The sequence below is a fragment of the Haliaeetus leucocephalus genome, unplaced genomic scaffold (assembly GCF_000737465.1).
Source record: "Haliaeetus leucocephalus isolate CR32 unplaced genomic scaffold, Haliaeetus_leucocephalus-4.0 Scaffold251, whole genome shotgun sequence".
NCBI classification, from domain to species: Eukaryota; Metazoa; Chordata; class Aves; order Accipitriformes; family Accipitridae; genus Haliaeetus; species Haliaeetus leucocephalus.
The window spans coordinates 3482144-3498851 of NW_010972687.1; the positions used below are offsets into that span (position 1 = coordinate 3482144).

Genomic DNA, 16708 nt, shown 5'->3' on the forward strand with positions numbered 1-16708 from the left:
AGGATATGAGACCTAATGCAGGAGGAAGGTAGAAGATAGTGAGTCAAACCTCATATCTTCTTGCCCAGATTTGACATATAACATTTGGAAATACATAATTTCCAGAAATATTGAAGGCCAGGAAAATGTAATCCATGTGATTTTTATTTCTTTCCTTCAAACAAATGAAAACATACAAAATAAGTATTTGGTTTGGAAACTTATAAAGACTAAATTTGGAGTTACTCTTTTAAGAACAGGAAATCAATTATGTATAATAGTTATTACACAGTGTTATTAGATATGTTAAGATAAATGTTTTCACACAGCATTTACTGGGTATGTTCTTTATTTTTGAATAATCATAAATTTAGCTACTGTTGCTAGAATGTCATTGAATTCTGAAAAATAACTTTTGCCTCTTGCCTTCATTATTCTCTCTCTCTTTTGTATTTATTTGAGACTTAAAACATGAACAAAAAAAGAAAAACCATGGCAGGATGTAGAAGCAGGAAAGGGAGAGAAAAAGACTCTTTAGGTGAAACTTGCTTCTACAGAAGGAGTGGTCAGATAAGACTTCTTTAAAAATCTCCTTTCAGATGAAGAAGAAGGCTAAAAAAGCGTTGGTTGAATCAGATGCAGAGGAAGAAAACTACAAAGTTCCAGAATATAAAACAGTAATAAATGTTTCCTCAAAAGACCAGCTGAACATTACACTATCCAAATGTGGGCTACAAATGCTGAGTAACTTGGGCACGGTAAGAAAGATTACTTAACTATGCAGTGTCGGAATTATTAAATGAATGTTTGCACAGATAGTCTTGATGAAGTCTTATTCAGTACATGTGTTTTGTATCTATACTTTGCTTTCTAGGCATTTGCTGAAGCTGCTAGTCAAACTTCAGACATCTTCAAAAAAGACCGAGCACCATTTGTAATAATAAATTCTTTAGGACTTCCCATCACTGTCTCGCCTAGTGATTCCTTTAGTGTCCTTAATGTTGAATGTGGAGAAAAAATATTTCATTTAAGAGATGGAGAGAATTTAAATATGGAATTTGTCAGAACAAAAAATGAGAGTGACCAGTTCACAGCAATGACAACTCTGAGTAGCAAGAGGTTTTACATTCAGATCTGTAAGTTCCAAAGTTCATACGTCTTCTGTTTTTGTAAATACTACATGATGCATAATACTGCACCTTGTACAGGTCAGTAAGTATTGGGGGACTACATAACATGAAAGGAGCAGGTTTTTTGGATTCGAGATGCATGGCAGTATTTGAATACCTGCTTTCTTCTTTGCAGCTAAAAGTTACATGTATTATGCTTTTTAATTTTTGTAGCATAAATTTTCTAATATGATATATTTTTTAGGTAACTAATTTTTATTTCATAATTTTACTGCAATCAAATATTTTTGTTTGTATTCACATGTTAATGCAGAATTAAGCCACCCAAAATAATTTTTTTTCTTGTAGAATTGAGACCTATATGTATGTGTGTTCATAGAAGTTACTCTAAAGGGGAATGTTTTTAAGAGAAGATTGTTTTAAATAATTTGAAGTAAAGCACAGTTAAAGCTAAAAGTAAAATTTAGCTCTTTTTTAATGGAGTATGTGTTAACAATTTAAGTTGATTTATTGCAACAATTGACAGTTTTTCAAAACTGATTTTTCAAAATGGTCTTGACCATATGATTTATTAGTTAATTGTTTTCACAATATTTCTGAGCTGTACTTTGTTAATAAGCCATTACATCTTGTAAACATTTCTCTTTATTTGCAGTTGCAAACCCTACTTAATTATTTGAGTGATGGACTCACTCTTTCCTGTGGTGATAAAAGAATCTTTGCTGTTTCTTTAGTAATAGTGCAAGATTGGCATGTTACAAGTGGTGATTGTACTTTTTCATCTGCTTTAATTTTTTTTTAATAGATTGAATAATACAGGAAATTCTACTGAATGCATATTTCTGTCTTTCAAATAATATTTTTATGCTCCTTTTGAGTCTTTCTTTTCTCATCTTGTAAATTCTAGGTCCACATAATCATTCTACTGTGGAAAAGATTCCATTGACAAAAGTGGGTCGATGTATTTACAGAGTGAGACATGAGGAATCAGGTGTTGAAAGGTCCATTGTCTGCCAGATTGATACTGTTGAAGGGAGCAAGATGATAACTATACGTTCTCCTATTCAGGTTACATCTCCATACATGATAATTTCATTATTACTTGAATTTTTTAATGAATGAAAATGATCCTATAGTCTTTAAATAAACATTTTAAAAAACATATTTTAAAAAATTATCTGAAAAATTCATGTAACTGCTGTTGTTTATTATAAGGTAGTTTAAAAGAGATTTTCAAGAATAAAAAGATTTTTCGAAGTGGCAAAGACAGTGGGCGGGGTAGAGGTAGAAATGGACCAGATTTCAGATCAGGGTCATTCATCAGTACTGTTTTCTAATGCTAGCTCTAATTTTAGTCTTGTTGAACTAAGTGCTTTGTGTGAAGTGATCAAACCTCTCTTAACCTTACCTTGGTTCTGCAAGGTTACCCTTCTATCAGATTATTTCTTTTTTTCACCCTGTACCATTAATATATGAATTTCAAATTTAGTACCAGGTCAGCTGAAGAGTGAGCCCTTTGAGCATATATCTTTTTTGATTGAATAGTATTTTTGATAGACATTATATGGTTTACAAGTACTGGGATGGTCCAGATATTAGTGTTTGATAGTGATAATGTCCCTGTTACATTTCACTTGCTGCTTTTGCCCAGAGTGGTTTACAACTTGGTTAATAACCAGATTTACTGTTTTATTCTTCCCTAAACTAATTTTTTTTTCCAGAGCTAATAATGCCATTAAGTTAACCCTGAAATAAATAAAAAAATGTTTGCAAAGAACAAGAGAACTATATACGACCCAAATTATAATGGGTATTGATGGTTTAACCTTAAATAAGTATTTGACTTCCCTTGTGTTTTTTGCCATATGGATTTTGACCCACACAGCCTTGTATGTGCTATATTTTTAGGAGAAAGTTCTTTGGAAAGTTATTATATAGTTCAGATTTACTTGTCTTTGGTTTTACAGAGCTTTATGTTTCTCCTTGAAAAGAATTTTACAACGAATGTATTAATTTCATAATTAAAATATAACATCAATCTGCACAACCAAATCATTTAAGGAGATTTGCTGGTGTTAGAGACAGTTCTTTTGAAATACCTGACCTTGAATGGTAAATGGGTAGAGATGAACAATGAGAGAGTTCTCACTCTGTGCTCTGTTAGGCTCAAAACACTTTATCTGTCCATTTTTTCCTAATGTATGTTGCTGGATTTTTATTTCACGTAGATAAGGAACCATTTTTCAATCCCATTAAATATTTTTGAGGAAGGAAGATGTTTAGGGACTGCTTCACCAGAAAATGAATTCAACATACCATTGTCCTCTTACAGGTACTTCATTGCATTATTCTTTTATCATGGAATATGTTTATACATTGTTGATTATTGTATCCATACAATTATGCAGAAAAAAAAATTAATTGTTCTCTCTGCTACCTCATACTGCAATTAATACTGTGCTATCATTGCTGGGTAGGATCTTCTCAGAGCATCTAGTCTTGAGTTAAACAGAATACTATTTGATTCTTGAATTGGAAGTCTTTTGAAATCCATTTTACTGAACAACTTAAATTAGCTAAGTTACTTTAAGGATCCAAGCCCAGGTACTTCTGGAACACAGTGATTGTTATCTGCACAGTATAGACTTTTTTTCTTAAAAAGGGCTTTTGATGTTTTGTGATTCTGAAATAAAAAATTGAAACTAATACACTTAAACTCTCTCACAGATGTAGAAAAAGACTTGCAAACCTTATAAAGACTTGTCTTCTAGCATAGCTATGCTATTAGCACCCTCAAGCCAATACCCACTTAAAACTGCAATGAGTTTCTACACATAGTTTAGCTGAACTGTCCCCAACTTTTAGACAGATAAGTTTGCTTTGATTATTTTTTAAGATGACAGACTTTTTCCTTCTGTTTTCCCCCAAACACTCTCCCCCCCCTTTTTTTTTTTAAGATGACAGCTGTGTATCTTTTCCTTAAACAAGTTACACTTTACTGTAGATAATGTAAGTTCATTAATGTTTCTAACTATCTGTATTTTATTTAATGAAGTTTAGTGACATTCTGATTCATTGCACAGATACATGGGTGAGTTCCACTAGGCAGGAAATATTTACTAACAAAAATCTTCAGTCAAGGAGCAGCTGATTGGATTAAAGCAGTTGCCTTACAAAAGCTGTGTGTGTAAAAGCATAAACTTGATGCTTTATGGGACTGGAAAGAAGGGCACTTTCTGCAGATGTGTCATAGGAGTGAATTGTTTATCCAGACCTTTTGCTTGGAACAGGAAAATAGCAGCACTTTTAAGGGAATTCAGTAGCCTCTTCATAAGAATCTCCAACAGTCACTTCTTTGCAAGGGAAGTATGTGCAGTTATGGAACAAAAAACTCCAACTGGTGTAATTCACTTAACTTTTGCGATCCAGACCACCTTTTGCTTCCTCCTTTAAGCAAGATAAAGGCAGGCAATGAATTACTGTCAGAAATCTTCCAAAATCCAAATAATCCTAGAATGTTAGTGTTGCATAGTACTTTTTCGTAATTGAAAAATTAAAACTCATACTGAATGTTTAAAAAAAGTTTTCATTTACAGATCCATACTAAGTTTGCAACCGCTAGCCAATGAAAATGGAGTGGATGGAGGATATGATATGTGTGAAGGAATTACATTTGATGAAATTATGAAAAATGTTGACAGTTTATTACAAAGGAAATGCCAGTCTGCGAGGTCAACTAACTACTCACTTATCATCAATATTGTTCCTGTAAAAGACATGTTGACATCTTCATTATGTGCAGAAGATCAATGGGATTTTCCATATGTTGTTCATTTATGGCCTTCTGTTCTTCTCCGCAATCTCCTTCCTTATCAAATCACTTACTCTGTAGAGGTAATTCTTTAATGTTTGTATTATTTGTGATGATTCCCACCTATGGTATGAAAGCTGAGCAGCTAATTGAAATATGTTTCTAAATTAATATTAGAAGAAAGACTTCTGTTAAAGTATCTGTGAAGCAAGTTTACAGATCTTGTAAGGGCAAGTCTGCGTGTATAGAAATGAAACAGTACCAGAATGTGAAAAGTGGTGGTATTAATCATTAGTAATAAGTCATACTTTAGATATATATGCAAAGTAAAACCTACACTGTGCACGTTTAGCCCTGTGAGAGAGTCACTTGCTGGTGCTCAAGTGCACCTTAAGCCTAACTGCGGTGTAGTTTTTCCTGTGAATTATGACTGCCTCGGGTGACATAAGTGGGTCAGCCTGCAGTAGCATTTTATGTGCTGTCACGGTCACTGACTTGTAGCAGTAGCATGCTTTTAGTGACTTCTCACAGACCTGCTTTTTTGCCAGGTTTTGGGTTGAACTGCAGCCTAGTGCCAGACTTTATATTCTTTTCACATGAAATTAAACAATTAGGTGTGCTTTGACTGTTAATAGTCATTCATTCCAGTGCCAGATGAGAGCCAGTCTCAAGTAAAACACCTAAAACATGTGCACTGTGGACATCGGTTCCTCAACACTAAATGTTTCATTCTGTGGATCTGCTATGGTTGTGTCACACTGCTTACTGATGTAGGCATAAGATAATAGAAATATAGATGGGAGACACTGAAACTTTTTTTTTTTCAAATGGTCTTAGTATTTAGTATTTGGACTCAAGTAGTAGAATTGAATGATGAAATTTTGTTGCAAATGCACAATTACTAGAACTAGAGACCGTGGCCTCTACCAAATGTATGGAAGGAACAGGATTTTTTCTGCTTGTGTCTTATAAATTTAAACTTAGTGAAAGAAATACTGAGTTGAGGAAATCTGCCACTTAAGCATGTTTATGTATTTGAATCTGGTGAGAGATTTTTTTTTTGTGTGTTAAATAAAGATGACAATGACAAGTGTTTTTCTGTAAAATGTTGTGTTAAGGTAGATGTTTAAGAATGTAGCATAGCTAAATAGCATAATAAGCATTTAAAAATTATGCCTCAATAACTTGTATGTATCTTAATTTTCACAGCTAGCTAGAAAAGAAAAGTTGATATGAATTTTAAGTGTGACTTATGCAAATGTACACTGTTTGGATTTTTTTAAGGGAAATGGGAACAAGTATGACACTCTACAAGAAGGATGTTCAGCCCAGATTCATAATGCAGTCTTGGATCAAACAAAACTAGATTTACAGTTGCTTAACTATCTTGATCAAAATTGGAAAAGTGAGTACCATATAAAAAGCAATCTACCTGATATCAGCTTCACAACGTTTTACTGCATCACGGAGTTGGATAAGACTGAGCTGGATATTGCTGTCCACGTGACCTACACAACTGGGCAGATGGTTATAGCAATTCACAGTCCGTACTGGATGGTAAATAAAACTGGTCGAATGTTGCAATACAAAGCTGATGGTATTCACCGCAAGCATCCTCCGGATTACAAAAGGCCGCTCCTTTTTTCTTTCCAGCCCAAAAACTTCCTTCAGAATAACAAGGTATTATATCTTGTAAAACCTGACAGCTCCACACTCCCCAGTGTTGTTGTATGAAAGTAATTTTTACACTTAGAAGGTTACCTACACTACACTATGCTCTGAAAAGGGCATGCGACCTACAATATCTCTGTCTAAAGACAATGTTTTAAATAAGTGTAGTGTCAGATATGCTTGAGGTGGGAAATTTACATTATCAAAGGTGTTTTTAAGAAAGAGATCTTTGAGAGGAATAAAATTCATTGAGAAATGTTTCCTAAATGAAAGAATTTCCTTTGTCCCATTTAAACTGCATCAATAAAGGTCCTTATTTCAAGTAAGACCTAGAAGTTTTGTAAGAAGTGTAAACTGTGGTACTTGAAAAATTGATGCTACTTGAAAAATGAATGCTTGCAGTGATGGTTGGTAGGTTGTGTCTGAGCTTGTAGTAAGCTAAGATGCAGTTTACCATTTGAGTCTGCCATGTGAGTTTTTTAATGCTGAATATTACTGATGGATGAAAGATATGAGAGAGATCACAAGATTGTGTTGATTTGCCTTTGAGATGTTAATTGTGATAAGTTTTGGAAAGGATCCTTATGTGGTTGCTTCTTCTGGAGTATCTTACACTTATAATGCTTATTCCACATAGCTTATAACTAAGGGTGGTAGAAAATATCTTCGTGAGAAGATACGGGCAATTGTTGTGTCTTGACCTTTTAATAGACAAACCAGCATGTCCAGTATGCACTTGTATTTATATATATATGCATACTTTATATACGATTTAAATGTTGTCAGTGTCTGTAAATTGAAAGTTAATTTAGGGTGCTTCTTCACAGGTGCAACTTATGGTAACTGATAGTGAACTGTCTGATCCATTTTCACTGGACACAGTTGGAAGTCATGGTTCTGTGAAATGCAAGAGTCATAAAAAGGAGTATCAAGTGAGTTAAAATTATCTTTCAAATTCATTACTTTCAGGAGATATAAATGAGGTAAGAAGAGAACAACATACTTCTAACAATGTCTTTCTATTCACAGGTCGGTGTCACCATAAACAACAGCAGCTTTAACATTACTAGAATTGTAACTTTCACTCCATTTTTTATGATCTCAAATAGAAGCAAATACACTTTGGAAGTAGCTGAAGAAGGCAAGGAAAAGTGGATTCCTATTGTTTTGCAACAGGTAAACTTAGAAAGGAAGTTGTTCTGAGTCATTTCTCTAAGGGGAAAAAAACCCCCAGAATGGTTTGAACACTTACTGATGGAAAATATGAGCCATGCATAGTGTTCAATGACAGTGTCTGAATATATTGTCCTTGTGTCCTGTTACCTTTTCTCAGTGTTGCTTTAGGACTTATTGTGAAGCTGGTTTACATTGTAATTGGAATGTTTTCTCTGTTACCTGCATCAGAAATAGACCTGTACTGTTACTATATTATCTCTCTCTGCAGTGGCACTGAAACTTCTGTTCATTTTTTGCAGTGGAGTCTGACAGTGTTTTGGCTGAGCTGGTACATGTCATGCCACTTTCATATAGGAAGAAAATCCCTCATGTGGATCAGTTCAGATAGCTCCAAACTGTTCTTCTGAGACTAGTCTCACAGCTGTTTTTTAGTGCTTAATGAATGCATCATTTCTAGACAGGGATTGCTGGCCCCCAGGGCAAGCAGTGTGGAAATGGCTTTTGGGCTTTTGTCTATGTTGCAGAGGTCCAGACTCTTGCAGATTGGGTGTGCAGCTTGGCTGTTTGCACTGCAGTATCCCTCAATTACGTTTCGTATGTGTTTTGAGGCCATTATGCCTTCCTTCAGGACATGTAGGAAAAGAAATGTCTGTTTGGGGTAGTGTTGGATGCCTGTGAAAGCTGAAAATGATCCATACTGCCTTCTGGGAAGAGTGAAATCTCCCTTCTTCCCTTCCAATGAGTCTTGAAGAGAGCATATCCAAACCAGACAGAGTTTAGCCTAACAAATAGTGCAGTTAGAGGCCCTCTTGCTTTTCTTTAGTGTTGTAGATACTCCAAATGGTTACCAAAAATGCTTGCAAACTAAAATACCAAAGTTAAAAGACTATTTTAAATCAGATTTGTAACCAGATCTTTTTGGTACATTTTTGGTACCTCCCACACATGTGCCTTAAGTAAGCATTTTATCTTTAATGATTATGTGAGAGAAATACCATTTAAATATCATTGTTTCAATTTCTGGAATTGATACTACTTTGCGTGCTTCTTGTTGTCATTGTTCCATTGTGATTTTTGTTAAGTGTACACAATGATGTTTAGATCTTTAAGTGTTTAGGTCAGTTCAGCTTCCTATGTTGTTTATCATTGTTTTCAAAAATATTTCTTTGCTTTCACTCAAGAATAGGCTATTTGCCATAAGCCTACACATTTGTTCTATTTCCTAATATTCTTATGTTCCTCTGCACCAAACTTTTGTTGGACTCGACATAGTTTTTGGGTTCCTTACATGCATGATTCCTCAGTTACTTTGTTGATAAAGCTCTGAAATGACAAAGGTTCGTGTGTAGTGGCGTGGGCTACTTCATATCTGACTTTTTACTCTGAGAAAATATAGTCAGATTTTATTACTTCTTGGTGTCTTGTGGTTTATATTTGATATAGAGTTTTTATTAGAATAAATTGAATTATTTTACAGGAACTTTTGAAATTTTCTGCAAAAAATATTCAAAGGTAATAGTTTTTAAAGTTCAAACACATTGCCACATATATAATCTCTGGTTTTCCTGTGTTTGCCGTTTTACTGATATGTTTACAGAATTTTCTAGCTTGTCCCACAAGTGTCATCGTTTCTCAGGTGTTTCATAATTGTATTAATTGATCTTAGTTTCCTTTCTGTTATCAAGTATCAAAGGAGGACTTTGTACATTTTAGGACCACTCCTAATATTTTTTGAAAGATTAGATATGGCAGTATATCAAATGGAGTAATAGAGGTCAACAGAGGAATCTGTATCCCCTCCTAAATTATTCCAAACTTCACTCCCAAATTTGCTTACCTTTCCACATTGTGTCAATATTTTACCTTTTGATAAGCAGTCTCTCAAAATCTGTGATGTGATAGTTAAGTCTGCCAAGGTTGTTCATTTGTAACCCAGTTGCTCAATCCAGTATGTTTCTTACCTCTTCTAAAGCTAGGTAGAGTCCAGCCACTCTTGGTCTATCTTTGGGCACCCAGGACAGATTTCCAGGAACAAGTTCCTATCTGATCCTGTTCTTGAGATGGAGAACTCTACTATCCAGCTAACCTAGATTTTTTTTTTTTTTTTTTTAAATTAATGCCTGTGACTTTGAGTACTTCTCACTTTACTCTTTTACATTAGGTTGATCTTCAAAAAAACAAACTTGTTGAAATGTTAATTCATATCTCAGCTTGCTCCCCTCTCCCCCCATTCTATTTTTGTCATTTTAAGTGGAGTCCTTCCTGCTCCTTCTCTTTTTTATCCTCTCTTCTTTCTTAGTGACAGATAGCTTGTCTTCTAAGGGACAAAAGCAATCCTTGTGTAGAACCCATCTCCTCTTCAACATGTTTCCTGTCTGGAAAGCAGTCAATCTATCAGAAACTTTAATTACTGTTTTTAGAAAAATCCATTGTTCTTCAAAGGTTGTAATAGAAGTTGTTGGACAATGATTAGTATGAAATGGCTTGCCAAGGACAGTCCTTTGAGCAGAAGACAGTTGACCAACATAGAGAGAGAAAGAAAGAAAGAAAACATTGCTGAAGACTGTACATGAGACCACTGCTAAATATAAATTAAAGATCCTATTATGAAATGGAGATTGTTGTATAAATATAATACCTAGTGAAGCACTTGCCAAATGTTTTGCCAAACACTTGCTAACAGCATCATTTTGTGACACTTTCTGTGGCTAAAGACTATTGCAAAAATTTATTTTTCACTTCTCTGTGGTTGATTCTGTAACTTCTTTTTTAGCCAATTCTTTTAACTTATGTTGGTTTTGATTTTAAACTTTCATTTACTGTTGACTGATTCTCCTTTAATTTCCTTTGAGGTCTCTTAATTTCCATGTTGAGATTTACTTGCTATGTTTTATGCTAGTTTACAACACAATTTAAATTTCCTTTGTCTGTAGGATACGTGTTGATGTAGATAACACCTTCAATCTTCTGTTTAACTATATTTTTTTCCTTTGTCTTCCTGCTTCCTGTGGTGTGAGAAACAATGGGAAAGGGAACTTAGTGGCATGGTAAGTTGGTGAACTAGTCTTTCACCATTGAAGATTTAATTCTAGGATTCAGACGCAATTAAATATAAACATCTCATTTCTTAACCTGTGTTTGAGAATGATGCTCCTGAAGCTTTGGATGTTGCAGGTGAACAGTTTGAAATGGAGGAAAACTGGTCTATCTAGACGGACTTCGGCTCTTGCTGGTTGAGAGTTATTGTTAATAATAGCTTGTTCCTGTGGCAGGACTCTTTTAATTAGTTGGAAACTTTTCATTAGTTACAATTAAAACTTTTGTCTTCCCTGCCTCCTGTCTTACCCATTTGGTATGTAAACTATTGAAGAGAGATTGTCTGTAGGATTTTTAAACCCAGAGTTGCTGTGATTTCAACTGTAGATGTGAATAGCAGAACATGCTCTCTGATTTAGCTGCCTAATGCTGCATATTTTATTTATGTATGTTTTATACCCACATATATATGTGTGTGTATATGTATTTTTATGGATATATATAAAGTATTTCAAAAGAACATCTAATATGCTGATGTCCTGCATACGGAAGTTACTATGGGGAGTGTGTTTATGCTAATATCCCTTTTTGTCATTGTCAGTATAAGATTGATCTGTAATTTTTACTTCCTGGGCAAAAGGTCTGTTAATGGAAGAACAGTTTTGTCAATTGATCTTTTTAAAATTTTTTTTTTTTTGGTAACAACTTGGCCATTTCAGTGTTGTAGCCACACTTAGCTTTATACTCTGGATTTCATATACATTACCCATTTTAAATCTACTTGTTCATGTGAATATGAAGTCCTACTGTTTTCACTTTTAGCTCCTTAACTCCTCAGTTTCTTCACTGTAGTCTGAATTATTTCTGACTTGCTTTTAATTTATTGTGTTCTGGTAGGTAAATACTTATAGGTTTTTTAATGGAGTTTTTGATCCAACTCATTACGCTTTTGGGTAGAATTTTAGTAGATGAACTTTGGGCTGAAATGAATGCCATTTAACATCTAGTTTGTTTTCTTACTTTAAAATATCTGATTATTTTTTTTTCTAGTGCATTCCTTTTTGGCCTGAAAATGATGCCAACAAACTGCTTGTTAGGGTTGAAAACTCTGACCTCCCCCCAAAGAAGATAAATTTTGATAAGCAAGAAAACTGTCTCCTACTGCATTTGGACAACAAGGTAAATGGTTGCCTTCAGAAATTGGGTAAACCAACATAAATAACTGTTTAATTTTCATTCTCAAAACTTTCTGTCTTCCCATTCAATCAAGTATTGCAAAACCTTAGCTGGGGAAAAGATTATGTATATGCAAGTGTATTATTCTCATTCTCGTGCTCTCTCTTTCCTGTGTGTGTACACACAGATGTAAGTAGGTGTTCTGTTTTAAGCGCTTCTCTGGGAGGCAGGTCTATATATAGAAGTTGAAACAGAGATTATTTTGCTAGTGTTGTCTAGCTGAAGCTGAGAGGTATTTACATTAGTTCTAAAATAACACTGTTACTTTGGAAAGTAACTTTGACACCACTGAATTTACTTCTATGTTGCATATAGTCTCATCTAGTAGTAGTTTTAAAATATATGAGTGTTTTTAATAGTAGAATGTTTTGGGGGGCATTAATGCATAATGACTGGTTCAGGGAAGATTCCTCTACCACCAGCCTAAATTTTGACAGTACAGAACTCCTCCATAGTTTTGATTATTAAGTGTAATGCCTGTTACCTAGTAGTTAGATCAGGGAAATATTTTAAAGACATGTTAAAACAGGTTGGTTGGTTGACTATTTGGCGGTTTTATCTGATGAGAGTAGAAGTTTTCCAAAATATGTAAACTACATTTGCTTTACTAGAAATTAATTACATTGTTATTTACTTCATAATTTTTATATCTGATAGCTTGGAGGAATTACAGTGGATGTTAACCTGACTGAACATTCTACAGTGATTACTTTTTCTAATTACCATGACGGTGCAGCTCCCTTTCTCTTGATAAACCATACTAAAGAAGAAATTATTGAGTATGGACAAAGGTATGTAAGAAGAGTTTTAGTGTGGATGTCTGCATGGAGACATGTGAACTGTTATTTCGCGTATTGTAAACATGCCTATTTCTTAAGAAGCCTATTTTTTAAGACATGGGTGTCTAATTTTGTCAGACCACCCCAAAATGTCTTGTTTTATAAATTGAAGAGAATGAATTGTTACCAGTGCAGTGTTATATAGTGCTAGGTGCCTGTTTCTACAAGTAAAGAAGCTGTTTTGTGAGCTAAAGAAGCTTTCTGGTCTCTTTTTATATGAATTTTATGGCCTTGCCCACTACATTCCTTTACTTTCCTGGTGGGGGAAAAGGATATGCTTGGCTTTTCTGAAACTGTGCAGGTGCTGACTGTGCAGAATAAGTAACAAATTAATTGTAAGTGTAATTAGATTGAGACTTTTACTGTCCTATCATATTTAGTTGAGATTTAGGTGAAAGAATGGGTTAAAAAGTTATTGGAGAGATGAGGGAATGGACTGAAAAACGGGTAGGTATTTACATAAATTTTTGTCAAGCTAGACCAAAACTAAGATTAATTTAACAAATAGGAATTATCTGCAATCAGTGAAAATTTGGTTATGCACCTGCATGTAGCTGTACTGGTTCTGTTCTCAAGATGGAATGTCTTTATAATGCTGTGCTACTGTATGCAGATACTGAGCAGTGCTGAGAAATGTAAGCATATCTACAGCATTCTTGACCTATTTCTTTTCAAAAACCAAACAGCCTCTACCATTTTTTCCTTTCAGTCAGTCAGAGCAGTGTTGTTTAAAGATTTTTTTACTTGAAAAGTAGAAGAGCTGCTAGTCAAATTAAGCTTGCAGCTGTATGTTCCTGTTTGAAGAATATATTAAATTGTTTGCTTTGGTTTTCATCTGTAAAGATTAGTAATTTTGATCTTTTAAGCTGGCTTTTGGGCATCCCTAGTGTAAATTTAATAGGTATATATGTAACTTTTGTAATGAACTATGGAGAATAGACTAGAATAGAATGTTTCAGTTGGAAGGGACCTACAATGATCACCTAATCCAACTGGCTGACCAAAAGTTAAAGCATGTTATTAAGGGCGTTGTCCAAATGTCTCTTAAACACTGACAAGCATGAGGTATCGACCACCTCTCTAAGAAGCCTGTTCCAGTGTTTGACCATCCCCTCAGTAAATGCTTCCTAATGTCCAGTCTAAACCTCCCCTGGCCCAGCTTTGAACCATTCCCACTCGTCCTATCACTGGATCCCAGTGAAAAGAGATCAGTATGTCCCTCTCCACTTCCCCTTCTGGGATAGGCTCCTTTCAGAGAGCTGTAGAAGACAAGTCTGCCAGTTTTTAACTGTGTGCGAGGAGGAATGGAGTTTAAAATCTTTGTCTGAAAAGATCCACTGTATCCAGATACTAAACACTGCACTTCTTTCCCTTCAGCAAATCATATAAGGGAAACCTTTCCTAAACAATGGATTTTGAACATGCATTTCTTCTCTTGGAATATTAGTGTTAGGCAGCACAAATCCTGAATTTTCCTTTCAGCTTGTAAGCTCCACGTCTGTTTTTTTTTTCCTCTCTATTTAATGTTTTCCTGTTAACTACAAGTGGGGAAGAAAATGAGTATTTAAAATCTACTGCGTATACTTTATTTCTAAAGTCTGCATATGTATTTTGAAGTGTGCTGAGAATGGTTTTGTGCATGTTTTTTTCATGCACAATGTTTTAAGTTTTCATTTCATTATTTGAAAAAATAACTGAGGTGTTCTTGTTGAAATGCTGGAATGCAAAAGTCATTGACACAAAATATTCATTGACATTTTAATTTAATATTACCTTGTTGTAGCTCCCTCAGTGAATTGGAAGACTGTCTTCAGCCAAATAAGGCAGTACTGTATACTTGGGCAGACCCAGCAGGATCTAGAAAATTGAAATGGAAATGTGGAAATAGAACTGAGGAAATTACCCCAAAAGAGGTATGTTTATTATCTAAATCTCCTTTTAATGCAGTCTAACTTATTATCTTGTTCATCAGTGTATGTATGAGATTCCATATGTAGTGAGTATGATGGGCAATCTCATATGAGGTTCAAACACAGAACAGTAACAACTGTGTTTGCTGGAGCTTGTGCCAGTAAGCATTGTCTTCAGTTCAAAAGCATGTGTGTGTGAAGGAGACTGCTGTAAATGTCATAATTAAAACTTTTATTATTTTCCTGTACGTTTAAAAAATGTCTTTTATTGTTGTTTGTGTTGCTAAGTTTTTTATATTTGCTTCTGGAGTAGAATGATGAATATGGTTGTAAAAACTTTTCCTTTCTTGTTTGTAGGACAAAATGGAAATACTCAGCCTGGATTGTAGAAAAGCAGTCTATTTAGTGTCATTTTTTGAAGGTTTGCAGCGTATTGTCCTGATCACTGAAGATGAGAATGTATTTAAATTGACATATGAAAGTGTAAAAGCAGAACTAGCAGAACAAGAAATTGTTCTGTCTTTGCAAGATGTTGGGATTTCATTGGTTAATAATTATACAAAGCAAGAGGTGTCCTACATTGGAATTACAAGGTAACTTATTTTGTGTGCAACAGTCTAAAATGTTTAACTTCAGGTATTTTCACTCACTGAATTTCATTTTGGGGTGTGATGGAAGAAGAAAAAGATGTCTGGGTAAGAGTATTTAGAACGAAATCGTATTCTCCTGTTGTAAAGAGAAATGTTTTCACTGTGTTTTATATTAATGCATATGCTTTCTGTATTTGGATGTATGTTTTTTTGCAACACATAATTGTAACTCTGTGTGGCAAACTTCCCAATACATTGAACAGAAGTATTTCCTGTCTGTGTAGTTTGGGGAGTGATAACAGTGTTTTAAGCAGTAAGCTCTGTGGGTGGTTTGTGTCAGTGAATTATTCTGTCTTCATTACAGAAGCAAATTGCTGAATACTGTGTTGAAAATTTTGATGCAGTAGCAGCTTGTAGTTCTTTTTAGTTTTGATTGACAAATTATGGTGACTTTAGGTTTCCTACTATAACATTGCAGAGGGAAACAGAAAAGAAACTATGTAATGGTTAAGAAATGTGTGCTATCATATATTCAGATAGGAGTTTTTTAGAATGCTCGAGAGACACTTGTGTATCATCACCATAATCCACACACTCCTGTATATTCATAGCCATAAGGTTGCTAGAGTGAGGGTTTTTTCTCCTGATTAATTCTTTGCATAGCACTGCAAAATAAACAAGCAAAAACTTCGTATACACATATACTTCACGTATTCACATCTATCGTTCACAAAGATAATCCCAATCCTTGCCCTCACCTGAGAAACTGAGATCTGATAACTATCTAGACAGTGGAAACACTCCATTAAAAGTGGCAGCTAATTGCCTAGATTCATTGTAGTGTTGAGATTTTACTGAATCGGTGTTTTCTGGAAGCAGTCATCCATAGTCAGTAGTCTAGCAGTAGTTACAGTTGGTATTGTTTTCTTGTTAAATCCTGAGTGGATGTCAAACTCCTGCAAGCTTTTTCTAAGGATAAGAGTATATTCCTTGGGTACGGTGAAGAAAACCCTATTATTCAGAATGTTCCCATTTGTGAATGTCTTGTTATAAAAAGAACGGAAAAGGCAGTTTGTGTCTAACTTGATGCAGAAACAAGTTTCACCCCACCAGTTCTGGGATCACAGCCCATGGAGGGGGGGAGAGGGCAGGCAGAGAGGAAAAAAGGGGGAAAACTCCCAGCAATTTCAATTTTGCCCTTTAGCTCACCTTTTCTTAGGTGGGTCTGCCATTGATGTATCTGAATGCAGACACAGATATTGCTAAAAGGGATTTGTTGTGGTTTAACCCCAGCCAGCAGCTAAGCACCATGCAGCTGCTGACTCACTCC

The 16708-nt window shown here is 34.8% G+C and overlaps 1 protein-coding gene across 10 annotated transcripts in view; it reads left to right on the forward strand.

Annotated features, from left to right (window-relative positions):
• The window catches only part of VPS13A (vacuolar protein sorting 13 homolog A (S. cerevisiae)), a 109418-nt gene that overhangs the window by 60984 nt on the left and 31726 nt on the right, over positions 1–16708 (forward strand). For all 10 annotated transcript variants that reach the window (XR_774414.1, XR_774415.1, XM_010568617.1 and 7 more), the window contains 12 exons: positions 579–737; positions 854–1115; positions 2017–2177; positions 3338–3441; positions 4706–5003; positions 6205–6600; positions 7419–7523; positions 7621–7767; positions 11854–11982; positions 12697–12830; positions 14662–14791; positions 15146–15381. Coding sequence is in view for 8 of the 10 variants with exons in the window: in XM_010568617.1 (XP_010566919.1) it covers positions 579–737; positions 854–1115; positions 2017–2177; positions 3338–3441; positions 4706–5003; positions 6205–6600; positions 7419–7523; positions 7621–7767; positions 11854–11982; positions 12697–12830; positions 14662–14791; positions 15146–15381 (2261 nt within the window). In the remaining 2 variants the exon portion in view is untranslated. The remainder of the gene's footprint in view (positions 1–578; positions 738–853; positions 1116–2016; positions 2178–3337; positions 3442–4705; positions 5004–6204; positions 6601–7418; positions 7524–7620; positions 7768–11853; positions 11983–12696; positions 12831–14661; positions 14792–15145; positions 15382–16708) is intronic.